We start from the raw sequence: 25,269 nt of genomic DNA, 5'->3' as shown, positions 1-25,269 counted from the left end.
CTTCTCCCACTGTGGCACAGGGGTCAGCAGCAGCAGTGTGCAGGCCTAGAGTGCAGTGTGTGGGATCCTAGTTACCCAACCAGGAATCAAACCCATATGCCTTGCATTTGAAGGCAGATTTTTGACCAGTGGACTACCAGGGAAGTTGCAAAGATGTTCTTTTAGTCCATCTTCTATTTTGCTAATGTAGGTGGTTTTTGCCTCTCATGATCCCAGGATGGCTGCCACAGCTCTAGACATCACATCCCAACCTTCAAAGGCCTCATCTACAAGCAGCCACCTTTTCTCTTCCTGGCTGAAAGTAGACTGCTTCTATGCCTGAAACAGTCTGTTGCCAGGGGAATGGAATATCTGGGGTAAAGGATTAAATACTGATGCCTGGGGGTAGGGAGAGACTCCGTATCTGCCCATTCTCCCAACTCCTGATCCCCAGGCACACACCTTGACTTGAACAATAGGATTTTATTTCACCCTTTTTTTTTCTTTCTTTTTTAATGTCACCTTTTTGGTGTTTTTTTGGCTGCATGGCTTGTGGGATCTCTGTTCCCTGACCGGGGATTGAACCCAGGCCACAGCAGTGAAGGCACCGAGTCCCAGCCACTAGACTACCAGGGAACTGCTGAAGAGTGAAGTTTTAGCAGAAAAGGAGAGAAAATATTGGGCTCTGCCAATTCTGTGTTGTGGCGTGTGGGATCTTTTTTGGGAGGGCTGTGCTGGGATCTGACAGTACATGGACTTCTCTAGTTGTGGTGCATGAGCTTAGTTACCCCATGGCCTGTGGAATCTTAGTTCCCCCTGGCCAGGGCACTGAGTTCCCACAGGCCGTGACCAGGTGTGGAACTCATATCCCCTGCATTGGAAGGTGGATTCTTTTTTTTTTTTTTTAAACAGGACAAATCCACACTTTTATTTATTTTCAAGAAGTTTAAATCCTCGAAGGGTACAGCATCACACAGATTCTGTGTCCAGTGGCCTTAGCAGGAAGGTTACTTTGGAATTTGGCACGAACCATGCCACTGTTTCCATGAGCTCGAGTTATCTTTCCCCAGATTACTCTGGTTTTGTTAGGTTTTCCACCAGGAGTTACTGTGTTGTTCTTTGCTTTGTACACATAAGCAAATCTCTTGCCTAGATAGAATTCAGTTTCATCTTGAGCATATACACTGGAAGGTGGATTCTTAACCACTAGACCTCCAGGGAAGTCCCAGCATGTGGGATCTTTAGTCCCAGCATGAGAGCTCTTGATTGTAACATGTGGGGTCTAGTTCTCTGACCAGGGGTCATACCTGTCCCTCCTGCATTGGGAGTGTGGAGTCTTAGCCAATGGACCACCAGCCAAGTCCCGGCTATTCACTTTAGTAAATGCTCTGATGGCAAAAAAAAAAAAACAAACAAAAAAACCAGGGCATTGTGGGAGTATTATTTATGGAGTGTGTATTATTAGTCAGCCAAGGCTGCCATAGGAAAGTATCTTACACTGGGACACTCAACCAACAGAAATTAATTTTCTCACAGTTCTGGAGGCAGAGTCCAGGATGAAAGTGTCGGCAGGGTTGATATCCGAGATCTCTCTCCTCGACTTGTAGACGGCCATCTCCCCTCTCATCTCCTCCGTCTGTGTGTGTCCTAATCTCGACTTACAAGGACTCCAGCCCTGTGAGATCAGGGCCCACTCATAGGACTTCATTTTACCTTAACTATCTCTTTTTTAAAAAAAACAGATTTATTTGTTGATTTATTTTCTTTTTGGCTGCGCCGCGTCTGCCGCTGCACAGAGAAGCTACTCTATTTTCAGTCCGCAGAGCGCGGGCTCTGGGATGCGCCGGCTTCAGCAGTTGTGGCTTGAGGGTTCTGGAGCACTGGCTCGGTAGTTGGATTGCAGGGGCTTAGTTGCCTCACGGTGTGTGGGATCTTCCCAAAGCAGGGATTGAACCTGTGTCCCCTGCATTGGCAGGCGGATTCTTAACCACTGGACCACCAGGGAAGTCCTTTAACTGCCTCTTTAAGGTTTATCTATAAATACAGTTACATTCCGAGGTACCAAGTCTTAGGGCTTCAACATGACTTTGGGGGGTGGGTGGGCGCAACTGAGCTCTTGAGAGAACACCCCTGCACTCTCTGAGTCCTGTGCTGGACATGGGGAAGCTGGGGCTGACTAGTCACGGTCACAAGCCTCCACTGAGGACCTGAGAGCTCCTGGAGTGCACATGGGGAGGCCAGCTCCAGCCTGGAGCTCCTGGCCTGGAGCCTGAAGATCTGACTGGCTGAGATCTGAAGTGTGAGAGGGGTGAAACGATAACAGAAGGGTAAAAGCGGTTCTGGGCTGCTCTGGTGGCGCAGGTGGTAAAGAATCCACCTGCAATGCAGGAGACCTGGGTTCGATCCCTGGGTTGGGAAGATCCCCTGGAGAAGGGAGTGGCCACCCACTCCAGTCTTCTTGCCTGGAGAATCCCATGAACAGAGGAGCCTGGTGGGCTGCAATCCATGGGATCGCAGAGTCGGACCCGATTGCGCGACTTAAGTACACATGCATGCAAAGGTTGTTCTAGGCAATGGGGATAGCAAGTGCAGAGACCCCAAGATTGAGAAGATCTGGCTGCAAGAAGGCCCCAGAGTAGAGGTGATGAGGGCAGACCTTGGAAAGAGCTGGGACCACCCTGTTTTTCTGCCTAAAGACATCTATTTACTCCTCTGCCAGTGGCTATCACTGTAGTTGCAAAGTATAAAACCTGACTCCATTTGCTTTTGTTTGTTTTTTGTGTTTTGTTTTTTTTTAATTCACCTGCGAGGCTTGTGGGATCTTAGTTCCCTGACCAAGGATCAAACCCACACCCCCTGCAATGGACGCGCAGGATCTTAACCACTGGACCACCAGGGAAGTCCCAACGTGATTCAGTTTGTAATTCTGCCCTTTTCTATGCCATAAATGTTGAGTATCTCAGACTTGCCTCTTTCCCTCTCAGAATTATTAGAAGTACAGTTCATCTTGAAATCATTGGACCTCTGACTACTGATGGAATTTGGCTTGATAAGAAGGAGAAACTGTTACCCTTTTTCCTCCCAGCTGGTGACAAGCAGAAACTAGGGGGTACTGTAAAGCTGTAACTCACAAATATTTCTTCCAACAAAAGTCTAGTGGGACTTCCCTGGTGATCCAGGGGATAAGACTTCACACTCCCAGTGCAGGGAGCTTGCGTTTGATCCCTGGTCGGGGGAACTAAGATTGCACATGCCGCAACTAAGACCCTTGCATCACAACTACTGAGTCTGTGAGCTCCAGAGCCCATGCATCATAACTTAGGACGCCTGCATCCCACGAGGAAGGCCACCAGCATCAAGTTCACCAGGCGGTTATAAATGTGGAGTCCAGCTGTGTGGAACTAAGGCAACCTCCCTAAGACTGTGATAGAGAACCAGGAGAATCACAAAGAAGATGGAATTGGGTGGAAAATCAAGAATAAATATGTGAGTGAAAAAAAAAAAGAAATGTGGAGTTCAGGGTTCCACATCAGACCTGCCTAAGATCCCCAAGGTTTTATTTAAACTGAAGTTGACAACAACGTTTGCTTCTTGAAAGTTTCAGATGATCACTCCCACACTCCTCCGTACACCCTTATGGGTTATTCCTCTGATTCCCTCTCATTCATCCCCTTCTACCCATTTTTCATTTCCTGTCCCAAGGTCCTCCAATCTCACCCTCCCCCTGGCTTGCTTGTTGGCCTGCAGAGTGTCAGTCGAATGGATCATCCCCCTGTGTCCCCCCTTCCACTTAAACCTTCTGTGGCTCTCACACCCCTCATTAATTGGTCTAAGTGCCTTTGCCTAGCATTCAGGGCCTTCCATGTTCTGACCCCGACTTCCATGCTCTGTTCCAGGCTTTCTGAGCAGCTGGGAGTTCCCAGAACCTGAAACCCTCAGGCCTTCTTGAAATGCACTTCCCCATGGCCTGGCTGGCATTCCTTCAAAGGCTTACCTCACTCCTCTTCCTTAAATGCCTGTTTCTCTTTGTCACAATAGCAGTGCATATAAAACATCAGCAACAACGGTGATTATGGATGATGTCTGCATTTATTGAGTGTTAATTACATGCCTGGCATTTTCTAAGCATTTTATTTGATATCCCTACCATTAGGAGGTGGAGCGTAGAATAAGAGCTGTCTTTAATGACTCAATGAATAGAAAGCAGAGGTGACACTGTGTGACTTTTTTTTTTTTTTTAGCCACACTGCATGGCTTCTGGGATCTTAGTTCCCTAACCAGGGGTCGAACCCAGGCCCTGGCAGTAAAAGTGCCGAGTCCTAACCGCTGGGCAGCCAGGGAATTCCAACACTGACTTCTACAACTTGCTAATCAAAAGTGAGACAATTTTCACATTCCACATGACTCTCTTGGGACACGTACCTGTAGAACCCAATGCCTTGTTATGAGGAAGCCCAAGCCACTGGGATGAATCGTGTGTAGCTATTCTGGCTAACAGCCCCAGCTAAGGTTCAAGGCAAGGGCCAGTACCAACCACCAGATACGTGAATGTGATTCCAGTCCTATCCACAATCTGAAGTGGCATGAGAGAACTTGAATGAGAGAGCCACCCAGCTGAGCCCAGGGAAAGTCCAGAACCATGAAAGATAATAATGGTTGTTTTACACCACTAAGTTTGGAGTTATTTGTTACACAGTATTGCATAACCGTAACAATTTGTATTAACTCATTCAGTTCTCCCAATAACCCTATTAGGGGAACAATTATGATCCCCATTTTACAGATGAAGAAACTGAGGCCCATAAATGCTGGGCAATATGCCCAAAGTTACAGAATGAGTAAACGGTAGAACTGAGGTTTGAACCCAGGTGGATATACTCCAGAGTCAAGGTCATAGCCACCGTTCTCTGTGGTCAATATACCATGACTCCCTGACACACACTCCTTCCACTTCTCCTGCTTCCAGCCCTTAAATTTCTTTCAGGAGGAGGCAGCCGCTCCCCCATACATCAGTTCACGTGGCTCAGATGGAATGCATCTCACCATGGACTTTAGGTACAAACAAAACCTAGGTCAGAGAGCACAGCATCTCTCCTGACACAATTATTGACTTTAGTGATAGGCTTATGAGGAGAGTGGATCAATGAGAGCCAGCCCTGGAAGCTTTGTTGGTTTTACAGAGAAGTAGGCCCATTTTTTTCACTAAAATCATGGAGTTGCTGGCCCGTCTTTGCTAATGTGAGGAGATCCTGACTCAGAGTACAGCCAAGAGAAAGCAAAACAAAACAGATTCCTAACAACATTTAAGAACCCAGATACAGCCATTCCTGAAACTTATCACTGTCTTGGCTAAAGGCTTTGACTTTTGTTTTTGGCCATGCCTCAGGATCTTAGTTCCCCAATCGGATCAGACCTGTGCCTTCTGCAGTGGAAGTGCAGAGTCTCAACCACTGGATAGCCAGGGAAGTCCCTAAGAGCACTTTGAACTGAGTTTGTCTCTGACATCTGAAAGATGCTAGTCTGCTACTCTCAGTAGGACACTTTACTTCTTATGCTATTTCATCTTCCTTGAGGGCAAGGAATGGGCCTGATATATCTTAGCACAGTGCCTGGATACATCCACCAATCTTGTGCTATTGAACAGAAGTTAAAGGGATATCAATCCTAAAGGAAATCAACCCTGAATATTCATTGGGAGAATTGAAATTGAAGCTCCAATACTTTGTCCACCTGATGCAAAGACTCAGTGGAGAAGACCCTGATACTGGGATAGACTGAAGACAAAAGGAGAAGGGGGTGGCAGAGGATGAAATGGTTACATGGCATCACTGACTCCATGGACATGAATCTGAGCAAACTCTGGAAGATAGAACCATGGAGCCTGGCATACCACAGTCCACGGGGTCGAAAAGCGTCAGATGGGACTGAACAGGATCCTGGTGACTGAACAACAAAAGGGATATTGCCCCTGTTTTCCAGGTGAGGAAACTGTCTCTCCTATGGATAAGGAGGAGGATTAAAGACTAATGCTTACAACCCAAACCATGAGTCTGAGTCCAGTCCTTTGCTTTAGGTCCAGGAATTTCATTTGTTTTGGCTGAACCTCGAAGCTTGCAGGATCTTAGTTCCCAGACCAGGGAGTGGACCCCCTGCAGTGGAAGCTCAGAGTCTTAACCACTGGACAACCCTCTAGAGAAGTCCCCAGGAATGGCATTTGGGAGAAATGGAGGAAGGAAAGAAGACCCCTCTGGGGCTTCTTAATCAGAGGTGAATGCCGTAAAAGGGTGTCGGGAGGTATGTACAAATCAAGAAGCTTGGTGGGGCTGGTGGCACCCTGTGGGCGAGCACACCTCTCCTTGTCGGTCCTTCTTCTGGACCCCTTCCCCATTTCTGGCATCCGAATGTTCCAAGTTGTGAGATGCTCCAGGGTATAGACCAGCCCTCATTTACATGCTCGCACGAATCAGTCGCTCTAACTTTAGGACCTGAGGATTCAGGAGACGCTTTCTGGCAACTATCCTTTCCACCCATTTCCCCCAAGAAGCAGTCACATCACGTGCTCTAACTGGAAAGTTTATTTAGGGGGTAGAGGGAAAAAATGAACTATTAATACACTTGGGTTATTTCTCAAATAATCTGGGGAGGGGCGAGTCTTTGGGGACCTTGGGAGGAAGGATGGGACTCTGGAAACTAGAAGGCAGTGAGGGACAGGGGTGGGACGCTGGCTGTCTTGAGGGGCAGGGGCGGGGTCGGGGGTGGGGGAGAGGAAGCGTATCTTCCATTTAGGTCCGGGCGCCCCCTAGGGGCCGCTGCCACTTCCACTGCCACTCCCGCTGCTCGCGGAGTCCAGGATCCTGGTGCGAGAGCGGCGGGAGCGCCTGAAAATGGTTCCCCAGGCCCTTCGTGCATGTCTGGGACGCGGCAACATCGAGACGGAAATGTTGAGGCAGTGACCAGAGCCGGGATCCGACACTGGTAGCGCGTCGCCCAGAAGCGAGCGGCAAAGCTCCGCTCCGTCTGCAAAAGTCTGGGGCGAAGGAGTGGACTCAGGACCTGAGTGGGTGGAGTCCAGAGACCCAGGGAACTGTGGCGAGATCTTAGGGTAGGCTATTCCCACTTCTGGGTCCTCCCGGGAGTCTGGGGGGCAGGACCATAGTGGGGGTGAGGCCATGGGGAGGGCGAGCTCTTACGGGGGAGCCTCAGGGGGCTCCAGCGGGGGGAGAACCAGATTAAGACTGAGGCCTTGGGGAAGGAGACTCCGGTTTCTGGGCCTTTTCCTGGACTGTGGATGGGCCTAGAGCAGAGACCATCCTGTGTGTGTGTGTGTGTGTGTGTGTGTGTGTGTGTGTGTGTGCTAGTCGCTCAGTTGTGTCCGATTCTTCGTGACCCCTCGGACTACATGATCCGCCAGGCTCCTCTATCTCATGGAATTCTCCAGGCAAGAATACTAGAGTGGGTTGCCATTCCCTTCTTCAGGGGAACTTGGCAACCCAGGGATGGAACCCAGGTATCCTATATTGACAGGCAGATTCTTTACCATCTGAGCCACAAGATAAGCAGAGGTCAGGGAGAGGGCAAATCTGGACTCAGCGGCTCTTAGGGATGCTACAGATATACCTACTATGGAGACTGGGCTGTGGAAGGGGAAAGGTGGGAGTGGGGGTTTTCGGTGGCCACGCCAGTCCAGACTCTTGGGACCTAGACGTGTTAACTCAGGACACCGTAAGGGTAGCTGTCAGTCTCCTCCCTGGTTCCTCTGCCCCATGCTCACCTGCCCATAAGTAGTGCAGCCAGGCTCGCAGCCCCTCTTTTCTAGGAGTGGGAGCCAAGTCGGGCTGCAGGTGACATCACTTTCGCAAGTGGCAAACCTGGGAATGGTGTGTGGAGAGAAGAAGGTGGAGAAAGGCTCCACGGCAACGTCTTTGTGGGATTCCTGCTCTCCAAGGCTTTGCCCCATTTGTCTCTCACCAGATCCAGGCCCTGCCTCTTAGAACCACGTTCCTACAGAAACCATTCCCTAGATTTCAACCTGCCCCATATTCTCTACATTTACCCAGGACCCTGTCACTTGAGAACTCATCCTTGCCGACCACAGACTATCTGTTCCAGGCCAGTCCCAACCTTTTAGCTCTTCTTCTCAATCAAGAGACCCTTCCCTTAAAAAACAAGAAAAAACAAAACAAAACAAAAAAAACCCTGCTCCACGGAAGGCTACTCCTCCGTACTGCCAGTCATAGAAGCCAGGGTTTCCACAAGCTCTGCCCCTTTCTTCCTATTCTCTAAACACAAGGCCTCATGCCTTAGACTTGGAGGCGTTGGACTCATGCCACGCCCCTTCAGGTGCCCGGAGGATCAAGGGGCAGATCCCTAGTTTGGCCCCGCCCAAAATATAGGCCACGCCCCTCCGACACCGCCTCTCCTACCAGGCGTCGCAGAGCTCAGAGCAGAGCGGCTGCGTCTGGCGTACCCCCAAAAGCAGCAAGTGGAAGCGACTGCGAAGGGCAGCTTGGAGGTGTACCAGGAAGGATTCGCACCTGGACATCGAGAGAGACAGGACGGATAGGTCAGGATGCGCAGGGACTTTGGCCCCTAGTTGGAGCAACTGGAGCAAAGAACACAGAGAAACCCCCGAGGTGAGTGTACTCACCTGGGGCTCAGCTCCTCGCAGCGCACTGGGAGGAGCCCAGGGTCCGATGCCTCTGGTGGGTTCATCTCTGAGGGAAGAGGCCCACAGAGAAAGGGACTCCAGTGAGTTCCAATCTTGTGTCCCCAGGTAGAGCTGAGGAACCAAGACTTGGGGTCCCTCTGAACTGGGAGACCCTAATTATGTAAGTCCTCCCAAACAAAAATTAAAGACACCTCGCTTGGGATGTAAATGCAGCTTCAATTAGTAATAATCACAAATCGAAATAAGCTTGTCATTTATTACATTTCTGGCAGCGATGTAAGTTCTCATATGGTTACATATGCTCCTTTACAATATCCCTATGAGGTAGATCTGTTATTTCTCCTCCTTACTTAATGGTCCACATGAGGCTCAGAAAGGTTGAGTGACTTGCCCATGGTCACACAGCTATGAAGTTGGAATATGAACCTAGGCAATTCGTGCTCTTTAATCACCACTAGACCCAGGTGCCTCCTTCAGTCACCCTAAATCCCTCTGGTAAGGAAATTCTGGCATTGTTGTGGTTGAGTTGAGGTTTCTGGATGTTAGAATTTAGGCATAATCTGGAATGCTTACCTTCCAGGTGCAGCTGGTCTGTGCCCAGATTGGTCGCCAGCCTATGGTGTCTCTGTGATCTAGCTGGGAGTGGGTGGCTCCCTCCACAAGCCCCCAGCAGCATCCATGCCAGGGTCAGTTGCAGGGCCCAGGCCAATGCCCTGGGTTGAGTGTGACCCCTGCAGGCCATATCCACTTGAGATGAGAGGTAGCTGGGATGCAGGGTGAGGTTCAGTTGTCCCTTTCTGGTAGCTCAGGGTGGCACTGTCCTGATGCCCAGCCAGGAGACAGTGCCAGGCAGAGCAAAGAATGGGAAGCTGATGAGGAAGCAATAGCCAAACACTCTCAAGTCCCCAGGGGCCACCAAGGCCTGTCTCTGACCCAGGAGCCCCCCATTGGACTCATGTCCCCTCCGTCCCTTCAGGTGCAGATCTCACTCCTGTTTGACCACGGTTCCCCATCTCCCTCCCCCGAAACAATCTCCCAATCTACAGGACCCCAGGCAAACTCCTCCATCCTCTAAGGGGACCTCCCTAGATTTTCCAGTCCCCTCTTCTGCCCAGTAATTCCATCCTCTCCTCTGCCCAGTTTCCTCCCTCCCTCCTTCTTGATCCCTGCTGGCCCCTTTCATGGTCACCTTCTCTCTCTCGGCCCACAATCGGCTTAGGAACTGCCACCCAGGGCTAGACCTTTGGAGCCAACCTTGACTGTGGCAGGACTCGGGTTCTGCCCCTGGGAGCCAAAGTCCCCAGGGCAGTGGGGACTGGGGGTCTGTGAAGACAAGGCAATTCTTTCCCCCTCTCTTCTTCCTCTGGCCACTTCTGGCCACCTCTCACCTGTTAGTCGAACTGGAATTTAGGCCGCTGCTGAGACACCTCAGGGTCAAAGCCAGGAAACAGCGACAGCTGAAAGGGGCGTGGTTTGATGCAGGGGAGTGGCTTTCCCTCACCCCTCCCTCTGCTCCAGGTGACCAAAGACCAGAGGATCTGGGGCTCGTGTGTATATACCCTTGTGTTTGTTTTTATGTAGAGCTTGTGGCTTAAACTCTGTATATGTGTGAAGTGTGTGTGTGTGTTGGATGAGGGTGTGTTTGTGTGTCTGTGTATGTACTGAGAGTTTATATGTGTTTGTTGTGTGAGAGTATGTTTATGCAACTCGCTTGGGTTTGTGTGCATGTGTGTGTGTATGTTCAAAATATGGGTAAGGAGATCTGTAAATGTTCCAAGCCTAGTGTGTCCAGTTGAGTAAGAGTCAGATAATAAATACTGGGGAGAGGGATGTAGGATGAGGGTAGGTATCCTGCAGAAATACTGAGAATAAGTCGGTGGATAAAAGTTGTTGACTATGAATGTTGACAATGAGTGAATAAGGAGGTATCATGTGTGGAGAGGATGTGTGTCTCCCTCTAAAATGTGTGTGTGCACACCCCCTTTGAAGTTTCTGTGAATTTTTGTCCCCTGCAAACATTCCCTCAATACATTCAACAAACATTTATTGAGCACTTATGGTATGCCAGCTTCTGGGGATACAGTGTTTTGACTAAGACATGAAAATCTCAATCCTCGTAGAGCAGAAGGTTTAGTGGCAGTGTCCAATAAGAAAAACAGCCCTCCAAAATAACTAAACTAAATAAACTAAAACTAAAAGAAAGAAAGAAAAACAGCCTTCCAGTGAGTGCATGAGTGTGTGTATGTGTGTCCATGTTTTGTGCTGGGAGGATAATGTGTCTGTATTTTGCACACTGTATTTTGTGTGCACCTGGGGTTCCCTTGGTTTGAGTTATGGTTGTGTATGCCTGCATATGCTTGTGTTTGTATGTGTTGTATGTGCCTGCATTTCTGAGTGTGGGTATGTCTGTGTTTTCTGAGTACGTGTTTGGATGTATGTTTGCAGAAAGTCAGTTTGTATGTATATGTGTTTCTGTGTTTGCTTCATATATGTTTGTATGTGTGTGTGTGTTTTCAGAATGGATGTTTTGTAGAGTGTTTCCAGAATGTGTTAATAGGTGTATGCGAGTCTGTTTGTTGCACATGTGTTGGTATGTTCATGTTCATATGTAAGCTTGCAGAGTGTGTGTGTGCCTGTGCTTGTAGAGTGTGCATGTGTTTTTGTGAGCAGTGACTACTACCACAACCTCTCTCCCTCTCGTCTCGGACTAGTGCAGAGTTTTTGCCTGTCTCTTTTATGGATGTACTCCCCCAAATCCAAACCACTTCTTTGCACACAGTAGGTGCTCAATACCTGTTGAGTAAATGAATCAAGAGGCACTGTCTCCTGGTCCCTGCATGGGTACACGCTGTTGGCTTCAGCAACCAATATCCAGTGGACCTCGCCCTCACCCACCCCATCTTGGGGTAGTTCAGGGTGTTCGTGGGTCATATCTGTCCATTTTCTAGGCTGCGCCTCCTGATAACCCTTCCTTTCCCGTGACCTTCGCCCCCAACCCTGCGCTCATAATTTCAGCACGACGGACAGGAGTGCTCCAGATCAGCACCACGGAGAGTTCCCTAGGCTGCAGGCTGAATTAGGGGGCAAGAGAAACGTTCCGACCTTGGAGAAAGAAGTGCGAGGAACAAACTCGGCGAGATGGCAACACAAACACGCCAACAGAGAGAGAAACAGGTCAAGACAACTCAGGCAAAGGCGCAGAGATGAGTAGAAAAGCGCCTGGGGAACACCAAGAAGCAGACTTCGAAGTGGCTCCCTTTGACTGTCAGAGGTCGCTCTGGCCCAGTGACCGCGCCCTCCAGGGCCTTCGAGAAAGTTATGGGCTGAGACCCTTGGGAAGCCGCCACCCCGCCATGCCCTCCAATGTCAACGCTGGGGTGGGGGCTTCCACTCCAACTCTGGGAAGCGTTGTTGGCTTGGCCTCAGCTGTAGGAACACTGCGGGGGAGTGATGAAAATCGCTCCCGCTGCCCCCCTCCCCAACTACCAGCTAATCGTTCCTATAAATACAGCCCAGCCTAGCCTGGCTTCTTAATCCTGACGATGAGGGAGGGGATCGCTGGGGGCTGGGGCGGCAGGGTTCCCCAAGGAGTCTCTGCTTGGGAAGAGGGTTCGTATATGCTTGTAAGTGTTTTTCTGAGGGGGCATCTCCTATGAGGACGGGTCTCCTCAGTGCAGATACACTCTGTAAGAGACTATCTCCTTGGGATATGAAGTCTCGTGGATGGGGGCAATTTCCCATAGAAACTATGGCTTTTATGGGGTCTTTCATTGAAGGTACTCTCAGCAGGCTCCCCAAGTGAATCCCCAGCGCGGATCCTTCTCTACAGAAATGTCTCTTCTTTGGAGGGTGGGCTTTTGAAAGGAAGTGTCACCTCTCAGAGACCATCTCTTTCAGAAATGATTGTCAGGGTAAAAGGAGTTCCTGATTGGAGAGGACCTCCCTGCGGGGACTACCTCCCCGTGGGAATGTGTCTCTCTGAGGGGATCACTGCGGGGAGGGAGTTGTCCGCATAGGGAATGTATCTTAGTAAGCTTGTCTCCCTTGGGGTGTTTCTTGCGTTCGGAGCCTACCCACGAGCATGTCTCCCCCCTGGCACGTCTTTCCTTACGGGGCTCTCACGGTAGCTTGACTTCACTGGGGGCATCTGGAGGCTCCTCCCCCACGCTTTCCCCCTTTCTCCCAGAGCGGGCAGCCTCGGCCAAGGCCGGGCTCGGGCGCCCAGACGCAGTGACGGTGCCGGGTCCGCCCCACTTTGCTCCGCCCCCGCCACCTCCCTCCGGTTCCCCCCGCCCCCCCGCGCCCCAGCCGCCGCCGCCGCGGTCCCCGCGGCTTCTCACTCCCTCCCGCCTCCCTCCTCCCGCCGCTGCCGCCGCCTCCCACCTCCCTCCCGGGGGCCGAAGCCGCTGCCGCCGCCGCCATGGACGATTCCGGCCTGATTCGTCGCCGGAGGCTGCAGGTATGCGGCGGCCCCGGGTGGATGGGAAGGGGTCGGCGCCCTGGGGCGGAGCCCGGGAGGAGGCGGGAGAACTTAACGCCGGGGAGGGCGCAGGCACCCCCTCCCACGGCCTCGGGAAGCTACCCGGGGGGAACGCGGTGGCCGCGCGTCCCGCCGCGCTGGGGACCCCGCCCCTCAGGCTCTGCCCGGGGACCCAGGGATCTAACGGAGGGACATGCAGCCTAGCGCTCCCCCTCGAGGATAGCCCAGGGGCGCCCGACCCTTCAGAGGAGATAGGGGGCTCAGATCGAGATCTTTGCCCTGGTGCTCGGCCAGGCTCGGGGTGAGGGGGTGCAGGGCAAAGTTATTGCCCCAGGGCTCGCGCCCCCCAGGGCTGCAGGTGCCGCAGCAGCGGTAAACATGTTTGTGTTGCAGCCTCGCCACTCATTACCCCAGGAGTCCTCTTCTGAGTCATGGGGACCCCCTACGACCTCCACGCACCTGCTTGGCCACCGAGATTCTTCCTACTGCCCTAATTGGACAGGGATCTAGACAGTCTTCCTCCTCACCCTTCATTCCACCCCTCTTCACTACAACACTACCCTACCCCCGCCCCCACTCCGCGATCCTCAAGTCCAGCCCAGCTTGTGGGTGGGCGGGAGCGATTTTTAGCTCCTTGCAGCCTTAGAAGATGTTGGTCTCCAGGCTGCGCAGGCGCAAGAGATGTGGGTCCACTGCACGGAGTGGGATACTGAGGTTTGCTGTGGAGTGTGGGGAACTCCCACCTCCTACATGGGTGGGGATTCTGAAGTTGAGAACGGTTCTATTTGGTCCGCAGCATGTACTTTTAAGGGTTAATATGGGGGTTCGGCGTTGCCTCCAAACTAACTCCAGAGCAAAAATTGATCAAAACTTCACCCTAAGGCCTGCCTGGCATCTGGTTCTTCTGAGCCTCCTCGATGCACAGCCCCGAGCTAGGGAATCTGGAGGAGTTTATGTAAAGCCTAGAATGGGCCCAGTCTCAAGCTACATCCCTAGCCTGGAGCTTGGGATGAGGCGAGAATTCAAACCCTCACCCAGGGGCCCTCTTCCATTTTTGGAAGGGGCCATTTCAGAGGGCAAGGACTTCTCAGGCGTCTGGATGATGCTGGAACCAGCCCTGAGTTTTAACCACAGCCCAGATGGACTCTTCAGGTCTTCCTCTGATTCCCTTCTTATCCCTGGGCTGGGTTAGGAGAATGGGTTCTGATGAAAGGAAGGGAGATGCCGCGAAGACCGAACAAGTGCTGAAGCAGCCAGATAGGGTCCGCGCCGTCGGGTCCTGGAATAAAGGGGGAAAGGGGAGGAGCCTTCCTAGGGTGTCCCGCCCCCTGGGTCGGCGCCGACTCCCATTGGCTCGGTGCCACGCGGGATTTCGTTCTCTCCGTAAGACCACGCCCCTTTCCCGGGATCCTCCCATTCACCCTCCAATCCTTCCCCAAGCTCGTCTTGGCCGAGCTACTCCGCCGAGATCCTGCCCAAACCTCCTCCCTTCTGGCACGGTTAACCACTTTGCAGCCTGACTACACTCTCACACACTGGTGCAACCCCTTAGCAGCTGTCCTACAACCGTAGAGCGCCCGTTTCCCGCGTGTGAATTCGGATCGTACATCAATCTAAGTTCAAATGCCCTGTCCGCAGGGCCCTCCTTTCATCAAGGCGATGCAGAATCCGCTGGGCAGAGCAGTTCTGTAACTGGCTTCTGTTTACACTGACACCAAGGTCCAAATTCTCTACCTCTCCACATTGTCCCTTTCCTCGACGCTAAAATGTTTAGGGATGCTTAGCAGATGGGGCTAGAGTGGAAGATTTGCTAGGCAGCACTCAGAACACCTAGAGCCCTGGGGATCAGCCTCGTAGGCCACAGTGTCTCTGAGTTTTGAGTACCGGACTCCATGGCCAGAAAATCCAGATCTTGGTTTTGACTGGGCCATTGCAGTCCCCCGACAAGGCTGGTCCAAGGGGCGGCTCATTCAAGCTGATCCTACAAAGACAGAAGGAAAATCTGGTAGAGACTTTTGGTCACCCATGGCTCGGGATGTCAGAGCTACCAATCTGGACAGTGTGCCCTTTGACCCCAACCATCCGTCTGTCCTCTGTACTTGGGAATTCGATGTCCCCCTGGCTCATCTTCTGCCATGTAGCATATACATCCACAATGTTCCTATGATCTAATATTTACTGAGCAATTACTATGTGTGCTAGGCAGCATACTAAGGTGCTAGGCACCTGCATAATCTGCAGAATCCTCTAGAAGGCATGAACTATTGGAAGGTCATTTGCCAAGGTTTTAAGTGGTAAATCTGGGATTCGAACCTAGGACTTTCTGCTATCAGAGATCCTAGAAAGATCCTAGAACATTCTTCAATTCTACCTCGTTGGTGGGATTCAGTCGTGTCTGACTCTTTCTGACCCTATGGACTATAGCCCTCCAGGCTTCTCTGTCCATGGGATTCTCCAGGCAGGAATACTGGAGTGGGTTGCTGTGCCCTTCTCCAGGGGATCTTCCCGACCCAGGGATCGAAACAAGGTCTCCCACACTGTAGGCAGATTCTTTACTGTCTGTGCCACCAGGGAGATCCCTGGATGGAGTCCCCACTAAAGAGGTTTTGAAACCCTCATCTGAATCTTTCTACTTGCAGCCCTACCCAGTCCCTTTTATTCACCTTAGCCTGTGGGCACAGAACTGGCTGGAAGATGATGTTGCTTCTCCCTTCTGTTCTTCAGTGCTCTCAGAAAAGTGTCCAGATCTCTAATTTCTGGTCCCAGTGGTGGCTTCCTGTGTGCTTGACAAACAGAATGCAAACGTCTTCTAATGTGGACAGAGCTAAAACCTACTCATGGTTATCATGTTTATCACTGCCATTACTGAAAACAAGATCACCCAGCCATCACCTGATTCCCCCCTCCCTGTTTTATTTTTGCCCATGCCACATGGCATGTGGGATCTTACTTCCCCGACCAGGGATTAAACCCACATCCCCTGCAGTGGAAGCCTGGATCCTTAACCGCCTGACCACCAGGGAAGTCCCCTGTTTTACATTTTGGATCTCAGTTCTGAGCCCTGCTAACGATCCCCACCCCAACTCTGTGAACCTGGTTGAGAGTGGGGTAGAGTTACTGAGGTGTGGAGGGGTCATTCATTCATTCATCCAGTCATTCAACCTTTCCTGCTTGAGCATGGCAAGTTTATTTCTGCCTCCAGGCCTTTGCAACTGCCTCTACTTGGAATGCTCTCTCCACAGATCCTCCCATGACTGACTTATTTTTCAGCAACCCACTTAAAAGTCACCTCTACAGAGCAGCCCTCTAGCCTTCGTGTTGCCCTCCTAGCCATTTCCCATCACATCACCTTGCTTAACTAAAAAAATAAAAATAAAAATTATTTTATTTGGCAACACCGGGTCTTAGTTGTGGAACATGGGATCTAGTTCTCTCTGGCCAGGGATTGAACCCGGGCTCCCTGCATTGGGAGGGTGGAATCTTAGCCACTGGAACACCAGGAAAATTCCACCTTGCTTAGTTTTATTCATAACATTTATTTCTGTCTAAAATTATTTCATTCACTTCTACATTAATATTTGCTTCTATCCTTTAAATACTGGTCCCAAAAGGGCAGAAAATTTTATTTGTCTCATGTACTGCTGTGTCCCCAGTGCCTAGCACCGGGGTCTGCCATATAGCAGGTGCTCAAGAAATGTTTTTCAGATAACAACTCTTGTTTCATTTGCACAAACACGCATTGAGACGCCAACTCAGGAGTCCTATATGGGGCTCGGGGTCAGGAGAGGAATCACCCTGGCACTTTTTGCCCAGGACTCTATCCCTCGACCCTAGGCCGAAGGTGCCGGTGACGATGCTGATGAAGGACCTGTCCTACCGGACTTCTATCCCTCCAAAGGGCTGACAGGGCTTTTGGGCAGTGGCTGTCGGTCCTCGCTGACCTCTATCCTTTTGCTCCTTTGCCTTCCAGAAAGATTTGCCCCTGCCCCGGAAAAGCAGCAGGTGAGCCCTGGGGGAGAGATGCGCGGGGCTGGCGGCCCTTTCTCCAGCTCGGGTTGGGGCGCCAGGAGCGCGCGCGGGCGGGGCCAGGCGCTCTGGTGCCCAGCAGCGCCCCCTCCTGGCGGGTGGCAGCCGCAGGCCTTTCCCCTCCCCCGCCCTCTCCTGCCCGCTGCGGCTCCAGCCTCCGCCCCGCGCGCTCGCTCCCCGCGCCGCCGCTGCCGCTGCCGCACCTGCCACCATGTCGCCGCCGCCGGGTCATGTCTGACTCTCTCTGGATCGCGCTTTCCAATTTCTCGATGCCCTCGTTCCCTGGCGGCAGTATGTTCCGCCGGACCAAGAGGTAGACCCCCGATCCCTCAGACCCTGACCCGGCCCTTCCCCCAAAGCCGCCCTCCTGCTGCTGCTGCAGGGCGGGGCCCGGGATGCTGCACCCGGTCCAGCTGCGCCAGAGGTGCCCGCGCTGAGCCTTCCTGCCGGGGTTGGGGCTAAATGGGGGGCAGTGTGGGCCGAGACTGGGGGGGTGGACTGCACGCTAGAAAGGACCGCCGCGGGGGGAGGGGGCTGCGCCTGGTGGGGGATTGCGGCGCCTTTGTCTGCTGTTGCTGCGGGCTCCCGCAGCCGGGGGGCGAGAGTAGGGGAAGAAGGGGAGGGTGGGGGGCTTAGCACCCTCAGAACAATAGCCCCAGCGTGGCGTCCCCCCACCCCCATGCCGCGTGCTCTGGCCGCGCAAATATGCTCAGTCACTGCTCTGGGCGGGGGGGGAGAAGGGAGTGGAGGGGCTGAAGGGTCCCTCTTTGGAAGCTGGGATCCTGAGGGGCAGAATGAAAGGGGGGGCTTTTATTTTAGCCCAACCGCCCCTCCCAAAGAACACAGCCTCATATGAAAAATAGTGACATACAGCATCACGCAGGACATGATGTCACACACACATACACACACAACAGCCCTAGTGTCCCAGATACACCTGGGAGTCGCCGCGGGTTCCCAGCCATACAGTGGCCATAGGTCAGAGACATGCAGAGAACATGGGGACACTCCCAGAATCATACAGACAAGTAAGTCTGCAGGCACAGTGCAGCGTACACCCAGAAAGATGTCACTTGTGTGGTGATACACACACACACGGCCATGCCATCTGAGATGCACAGAGACACACATGTGGCAGTGACATCTGTGCAATGTCACAATATACAATATCACCTAAGCATGTCCCATGCTGTGTCACACAGATGACAGAATGACCCAGAGTCGGAGACACACACAGTATCATGGTTTTCACACATTTTCATCTGTGTCACACATGGTGGCATGCTCAGACGTGCCCGGTGTCACAGGATGTTAAACACATACATATAGATCATCTATATGATGTATCACACACGTATAGATGCCATACATGGACACACATGGTGAGTGTCACACTCGAACACAAGGACAGTGTCTCTTACAGACTGCTACACAAAAGTATAGACACAGCAGAAATCATGCATGAGGTAGGCTTTACAGCCCACAGTGGCACATCTAGTCATGGAAAAGTGGCTAGACAGACTGTGTCAGACAGACACACAAAGCCACAGGCCATGTCACACAAGATAAACTCAAGGGCTGTCACACATGATGTCACACTCGAGTGGTCCCAGTGCTGACCTCACACACCTGGTGCCACGCCTGGATCCACACAGCAAATGTCATGCAAAGACCCAAAGACACACAGACACGAGAATCTCCATTGGTATCACGTGGACATGACTGACTATCACCCCATACATGGTCACACGTGATCCATCCACACCAGGAGGCTTGCACCAACACATCATATATGCATCCTCTCCCATACACAGTCCTTCACTGCCGCCTCCTCTGAGCAGTCCTTTGGGGGCACATTCGAGCACCCACTTGGTTGGGAGACAGATGGGAGGGATCTGAGATGGGAAGGTGATGGGTTGAACCCTCAGACTCACTGGGCTAAGGCCGGGTCCGGCTCCCTGCCTCGCCCTCCCCGCAGCTGCCGCACCAGTAACCGGAAAAGCCTCATCCTGACCAGCACCTCGCCCACGCTGCCGCGACCCCACTCCCCCCTGCCAGGACACCTGGGTAAGACAGGTGATGGGTTTGCGGGCCAGACTAGCGGAGGCGGGGCCATAGGAGGGGAGTGTGTCCGTGCCACAGAGGGGCGGTCCAGAGTCTGGACACAGAGGACCTGGATTGGACAAAGGGCGGGGCCATCCTTTTGTGGGCTCGGCGGCTCCGCAGAGGGACGGGCATTTGTGGGCGGAGGCCCAGGAGGAGCTTGTTTGGAAAGGGGATGGGGCAGAAAGGAGGAGCCATCCTTAAGGGGCGGGGCCCCCCGAAAAAGGCGGGATCGACCCGGGGAGGGGCGGGGCTGACCTGGTAGCCAAAACATTTTGGGGGGAGGGGCCACAGCTAAGGGAAGTGGCCCACTCATACACGGGTGAGATTAGACTAAGGAGCAGACAAGCTGCGGTTTGGAATGCACTTTGAGGATCAGGAGGTCTGATGGGACTGCCGCCCGCCCCAGGCCTGAAGACTCCCCCTCTTTCTGCCACAGGTAGCAGCCCCCTGGACAGCCCCCGCAACTTCTCCCCCAACACCCCCGCCCATTTCTCCTTTGCCTCTTCCCGAAGGTGAGTCCCTCTCCCCAGGGTCCCAGAACCCTGGCCACACCCTCCCCCGCCACCGTCTGGGCCACCATCTGTTCCCCTCATCACTGCATCTCAGTCAGAGCCTGAGGGACCAGCAGAGTGCCCCCAAAGTCCTGGCGGGAACAGGCGCCCAGCATTAGGGGCGGGACCACAAGAAGGCGGGGCCAGTCGCTGGTTCAGAATGGGGAAGGGGCGGGGCTCCCTTTGCCGCGGAGCGAAAGCGCTTGCGCTATGCTCCCCGGGTCTTAGTCGCCCAAGCCTCGCTCTCCAGGCCAGGCGTTCCCATAGCAACAGGACAGGGTAGCAGGGATGAAGTGCGCAAGCTCAGACTGCTTGCTACCCATCGAACGACTAGGTCCATGACGTGGGAGAGGGAGCCTTGGGCTATTTCCCCCGAAGGCCCAAGAGGAGGAATCTGAGATTTCCCTCCGGAGGTCCTGTGGATTTCTGGAGTGTCCCTGAGCTGAATTTTCTGAGGAGCTTTGGCAAAATTGGGGGAGGAAGAGAGAATCTTTGATTTTGAGGGGGAAACGTCTAGGATTCACCGGGGTGTTTTGCGGATCTCTTTTTCATCGAAGTTTATTCATTCTAAAAACGTCTGAACAGTTACTGTGTTCTGGGAGCTGGGGTATGGGGTGAACCGCGTCCCTTCTGTAGCCTCGGAGTTGAGTTTGGGCAGGCAACACAGATCACTGCAGAGGCTGGTGACAGTTGTGGTGTGGGAGTCACAGGAGACTGTGGGGACAGAGGATGGCTCCTTTGGGGGGGGTGGGGACCTCCCCTTGACCATGGAATTCAGCTGAGGGCGATGGGGAGTCAGAAAAGGGTTCCACTATTGGACCGGATGTGGTCACCTGCATGGAGGGTGAGCTGAGCAAGGACACTGCCTGAGGAGAGGCGTCCAGTTCATGGGAGTGTGTGTCCCTGTGAAGGTGCAATCTGTGTGCTGATGTGGATGTGTGCGTGTTTGTGAGGTCATGAATATGTGAGGCAGCCCACGCCTGCATATGGCTCCATGGGTGTGAGAGTGAATGTGTGTGACGGTGTACCGGTAGGGTTGTAAACGTGTGTGTGGATAGCTGAGGAAACATATACCTCCATGCGTGACTCCGTGTGAATGTGTAATTTGTGTGGGAGTGTGAATGAGTGTGTAGCTCCGTGAGGATTTGAATGTGTGACTGAGTGCGTGAGGGTGTCTTCGATGTGTGTCATGTTAATGTGACAGACTAGAGTGTGTGGGGGAGTGCGTCTGTATATGTCAGAGTGTGAGTACCAGGTCCCCGTGTTTGCGTCTTTGGGAATGTACGTCTCATTTTGCATGTGACTGTGTGTGTGTTAGCCTAGAAACATGTGATATCTGGGTCCATAAAGGGGACAGTGAGGGGCTGCCCTGGGGGCTCAGATGGTTAAAGATCTGCCTGCAATGCAGGAGACCCAGATTCAATCACTGGGTCTGGAAGATCCTCTGGAGAAGAGAATGGCAACCCACGCCAGCATTCTTGCCCAGAGGATCCCATGGACAGAGAAGCCTGGCGGGCTACAGCCCGGCTGCAAAGACTTGAACATGACTGAAGCGACTTAGTGCACACACACACACATACACAAGCTGGTGAATGCCTGTGAGTATCTATGCTGAAGAGTCAGGTGGTGTGAATGTGTGTGACTTTCAGTGTGAACTCAGCTGTACTAGTAACAGGGTTGGATGTGGCCATAGGAGCGATTGTGTCTATGGGATCCCGTGTCACACTGTGTATGTGCTTATGAGGAAGGGAACTTTCTTCTCTGAAAAGACTCAAGTGAGCTTCCTCTGAGAATTTTCTCAGAGGGAATCCTCTAGGGGTCATCTTTTGGGGTCCCTCTGGGATGATTTCCTAGAGTGGACTTTTTACTTTGGGGGCTTGTTTGGCTTGAGGATGAGGCTCACGGGAAGGAGCAGAGGAGACTGAGCTTTGCTCCAGGTCCCGGGTGCCTGGCTGCTAGATTTCTTCTTTACCTCCTTAACCCTGAGGGCCTTCAGGGATCTCAGAGCATAGATGTATCCTCCCACCCACCCCCACCCTGGCCATGGTCAGAGGCTTCTCTCACACCCTGAGGAGTGGGGGGACTGATGGGGCCTGGCAGCCTCTGAGCAGGTTGGCTGGGTTCCAGGGCGGACGGACGCCGTTGGTCTCTGGCTTCACTCCCTTCGTCTGGCTATGGCACCAACACCCCCAGCTCCACTGTCTCGGTGAGTGTGGCAGGCGGGGCCGGTGGGTGGGAACTGCAGGGGGCCTATGGGACTGGCTTCAGTAAGAGCTTCGGGTTTCTCTAGTTCTCCAAAGGTGTCACCTGTCCATCTCTTCATGTTCCAAGTCTCTTCCAAGGTCCTTTTCTCCACCTTCAATATATCTTTTTGGGGATCCTACTCACCGTGGACTCAGCTTACAGATAAATGACATTAAGGCTCATGTGTTAAGCCGCTTGTCCAAGTGTCTGCAGCTGGCTAGGGCCAGGCCACCTCCTTCACCTGGAACCATTTGCTCACCCACCGGAATACCCAAAGTCTTTCTCTCCGTCTGCCTCCTTTTAGATCTGTCTCTCTGGTTCGCTTGTCCATACATTGGTATGATGCTCAGCAGACATTTATCACATGACTTTCATGTGGCAGGTGGGGCTCTACAAGCTGGACCAGGGCCCAAGGATTCAGAGAGCCCTCATGGGAGGAGTCAGATACGTAAGAAGGCATTTACAACTCGGGATGCTGGAGTGGTCAGAGCTGTGATGAGGGGAGCATAAGGCAAGGTGATGAGAGCAGAGGGAAGGCACCTGACTAAGCTGGAGGGAGGGTCAAGGAAGGCTTCCTGGAAGAGGTGGCATTGAAGCCAAGACAAAGGATCAGTAGGGGTTTGGCAGATGGAAGAAGGGAGGGAAGAGTGTTCCAGGAAGGGGGAACAGCATGTGCAAACTCTTAGCAGCAACAGAGAACTTCACACATGGGGAAAGTTGAAAATAGCCTGTGTGGCTGGAGCTTTGGGTTGGAAGTGGCAGAATGGAGGTGACGCAGGCAGCAACACTCATGCCGTGGCTTCTTGGCCAGTGTGGCAAGGTGGATTTTATTCTAAATGTGGTGGGAAGCCAGAGGAAGGTTTTTTTGTCTTATATTAAATTAAAAATTTAGTCTGAACTATTAATATTTGAAATTATGATTCTGAATGTCAAATATTGGGCTTCCCCGGTGGCTCAGCAATAAAGAATCTGCCTGCAATACTGGAGATGCAGGTTCGATCCCTGGGTCAGGAAGATCCCCTGGAGGAGGGCATAGCAACCCACTCCACTATTCTTGTCTGGAGAATCCCAAGGACAGAGGAGCCAGACGGGCTACAGTCCATGGGGTCACAAAGAGTCAGACACGACTGAAGTGATCTAGCACACAGGCATGCACATCACAGATTATGTGCACTGAGAAGATTAATAGGTAATGATGGGATGGGGAGTTTTAAGCAGGAAAGTGAGTGATGTCATGTGGAAAAAGATCATTCCGCCAGCAGAATCAGGTAGCTGTCCTTGTGTTTCTCCACTGATGTCTGGGTCTGTGGTTGCCCCAACTGCATGCCATGCCCGGACCAGGGACTAAGCAGAACCAAGTTCCTGCTCTGGAGGAGCAGAGAGTAGTAACAAATAAGTCATAAGATGTACGGTAGTAAGTCAGGAGATGAGAAGTCAGCAAGAAACAAGTTGGGGAAAGGAGAGAGAATGATGGGTGTGGTCAGAGGAGGATGCCTCAAATGTGACTTGAAAGCAAAGACTTGGAGGATGATCCGTAGTAGATGTGTGAGAGACAGAGGGAACCGTCAGTGCAAAGGCCCCGAAGCAAGAGTGTGCTTGGCTTGTTCAAAGACCACCAAGGAGGCCTGTGAGGCTGGAGCAGAGCAGGTGGGGGGTGGGGAGAGAGTGGGAGGAGGCGATGGCAGGAAGACAGGGTTAGATCTTGCAAGACCTTGTGGGCTATGGAGAGGACTTAGGTATTAACCAGGAGTAAGGTGGGAGCCATGGAGCGTTCTGAACAGAGGAGGCGTATGTGACTTGACTTGGGTTTTCACAGGCTCTCTCGGGCCACACTCACGTCTGTGTTCCTGTACTCATCTGTGTCCCTGCTCGCCTGTCTGTCGCCAGGAATCCCAAGCTGAGCCTTGGGATCCAAGGATCATAAGCCAGGTCCAGATTCTGGCCTTGCTCAGTGGCCCGCCAGCCGCGGGAGTCCCAGGCCAGGGTCCCGAGCTGTGGGGGGACCGTGGTGACCTGACCCCGGCCCTGCCCCTCCCCCCAGTCTTCCTGCTCCTCCCAGGAGCGTCTGCACCAGCTGCCCTACCAGCCCACCGTGGATGAGCTCCACTTCCTCTCCAAACACTTCGGCAGCACCGAGAGCATCACAGACGAGGATGGCGGCCGCCGCTCCCCTGCCGTGCGGCCTCGCTCGCGGAGCCTCAGGTGGGTCTGCCTCCCCCGGCATGAACGACCTGGTGGGGCTGGGGGCTGGTGCCCTGCGAGACGCTCGTCTGCAGTTTGGGAGGGAAGGGGCTGGACGCGATGGGCTTCTCTCTCCGCAGTCCCGGGAGATCCCCCTCCTCCTACGACAACGAAATCGTGATGATGAACCATGTCTACAAGGAGAGGTTCCCGAAGGTGAGGCGGGGCCGGGGGCGGCCGCAGGGAAGCGGGGCGTCCGGAGCCCTCGCTCACCTTAGCTCCGCGCGCCCCCTGGTGGCCGGCGCCGCGGCGTGCAGGCTCTTGGCAGAAATAACCTCCGGGCCGAGCCCCGCGCGGGCATCCCCGCCTTGCCTCCCTCCCTCCCGCAGGCCACCGCGCAGATGGAAGAGAAGCTGCGCGACTTCGCCCGCGCCTACGAACCTGACAGCGTGCTGCCGCTGGCCGACGGCGTTCTCAGCTTCATCCACCACCAGATCATCGAGCTGGCTCGAGACTGCCTGACCAAGTCCCGCGACGGCCTCATTACCACCGTCTACTTCTACGAACTGCAGGAAAACCTGGAGAAGCTGCTGCAGGACGTGAGTGCCCCGAGGGGCCAGCCCCACCTCGGGCTCTGAACCCTCAAGTCTGGCCCAATGTCCCTATCCTTTCCTTCACGCCACATCCATTCAGGGGGCGCCTAACATGTGCCAAGTGGCTGGTGTGGAGCCGAGGACTGAAGAGTGGAGGAGAAAGACTAGATCCCGACTCTAGATCTGATGGAGGAAGTAGGAATTTTTGTTTGTTTTCCTCACAAAATGCGCCTTTTGCCTTTATCAAAATCACTATATTGTTATACCGAGATTTTCACAATATCACATGGTGATATTGACAGTACTATTAATAATTTGTTTCTTTAAACTTCTCTGGCAGTCCAGTGGTTAAGACTCCACTTCCAATGCAGGGGACACAGGTTCGATCCCTGGTTGGGGAATTAAGATCTCACAGGCAGCGTGGCTCGGCCAAAGTTTCTT

General features: G+C 52.9%; 2 protein-coding genes across 5 annotated transcripts in view; one reads left to right on the top strand and one right to left on the bottom strand.

Moving 5' to 3' along the window:
* Positions 1-6,542: 6,542 nt before the first annotated feature.
* Positions 6,543-13,718, bottom strand: RTBDN (retbindin). Of its 3 annotated transcripts, XM_020887109.2 has the most exons (7): positions 13,587-13,718; positions 10,036-10,104; positions 9,221-9,468; positions 8,627-8,693; positions 8,403-8,513; positions 7,751-7,847; positions 6,543-7,006 (listed from the first exon to the last, which is right to left on the bottom strand). In XM_020887109.2, exons 3-7 carry the CDS (start codon positions 9,387-9,389, stop codon positions 6,779-6,781), a joined length of 672 nt encoding a protein of 223 aa, XP_020742768.1. In that variant the 5' UTR covers positions 9,390-9,468; positions 10,036-10,104; positions 13,587-13,718; the 3' UTR covers positions 6,543-6,778. The 3 variants fall into 3 exon arrangements, with proteins under 3 accessions (XP_020742768.1, XP_070319517.1, XP_070319515.1); XM_070463416.1 differs by lacking the exon at positions 10,036-10,104 and having other exon boundaries at positions 9,221-9,378; XM_070463414.1 differs by lacking the exons at positions 10,036-10,104; positions 13,587-13,718 and having other exon boundaries at positions 9,221-10,019.
* Positions 12,988-25,269, top strand: part of MAST1 (microtubule associated serine/threonine kinase 1) — a 28,852-nt gene continuing 16,570 nt past the window's right edge. The window contains exons 1-8 of one of the 2 annotated variants that reach the window (XM_070463315.1): positions 12,988-13,106; positions 17,098-17,129; positions 19,132-19,220; positions 19,696-19,771; positions 21,938-22,016; positions 24,096-24,256; positions 24,376-24,451; positions 24,625-24,834. In XM_070463315.1, coding sequence (XP_070319416.1) covers positions 13,068-13,106; positions 17,098-17,129; positions 19,132-19,220; positions 19,696-19,771; positions 21,938-22,016; positions 24,096-24,256; positions 24,376-24,451; positions 24,625-24,834 — 762 coding nt within the window. In that variant the 5' untranslated portion in view covers positions 12,988-13,067. Of the gene's footprint in view, positions 13,107-17,097; positions 17,130-17,286; positions 17,467-19,131; positions 19,221-19,695; positions 19,772-21,937; positions 22,017-24,095; positions 24,257-24,375; positions 24,452-24,624; positions 24,835-25,269 lie in introns of those variants that run through there. The other variant, XM_020887104.2, reaches the window with a different exon arrangement.

This window comes from Odocoileus virginianus, chromosome 3 (genome assembly GCF_023699985.2).
Source record: "Odocoileus virginianus isolate 20LAN1187 ecotype Illinois chromosome 3, Ovbor_1.2, whole genome shotgun sequence".
Classification (NCBI taxonomy): Eukaryota; Metazoa; Chordata; class Mammalia; order Artiodactyla; family Cervidae; genus Odocoileus; species Odocoileus virginianus.
The sequence above is the reverse complement of the archived record's forward strand: the minus strand, read 5'-3'. Positions and strand labels throughout refer to the sequence as shown.

Bases quoted from the DNA above. Each gene is read 5' to 3' on its own strand.
- RTBDN (XM_020887109.2), bottom strand. From the start codon at position 9,389: ATGGCCTGCAGGGGTCACACTCAACCCAGGGCATTGGCCTGGGCCCTG. The intron at 7,848-8,402 runs GTAGGAGAGGCG...CACCATTCCCAG, and splicing joins TCTGAGCTCTGCGACGCCTG to GTTTGCCACTTGCGAAAGTG. The intron at 7,007-7,750 runs GTGAGCATGGGG...CCTTCGCCCCAG, and splicing joins GCTGCACTACTTATGGGCAG to ACTTTTGCAGACGGAGCGGA.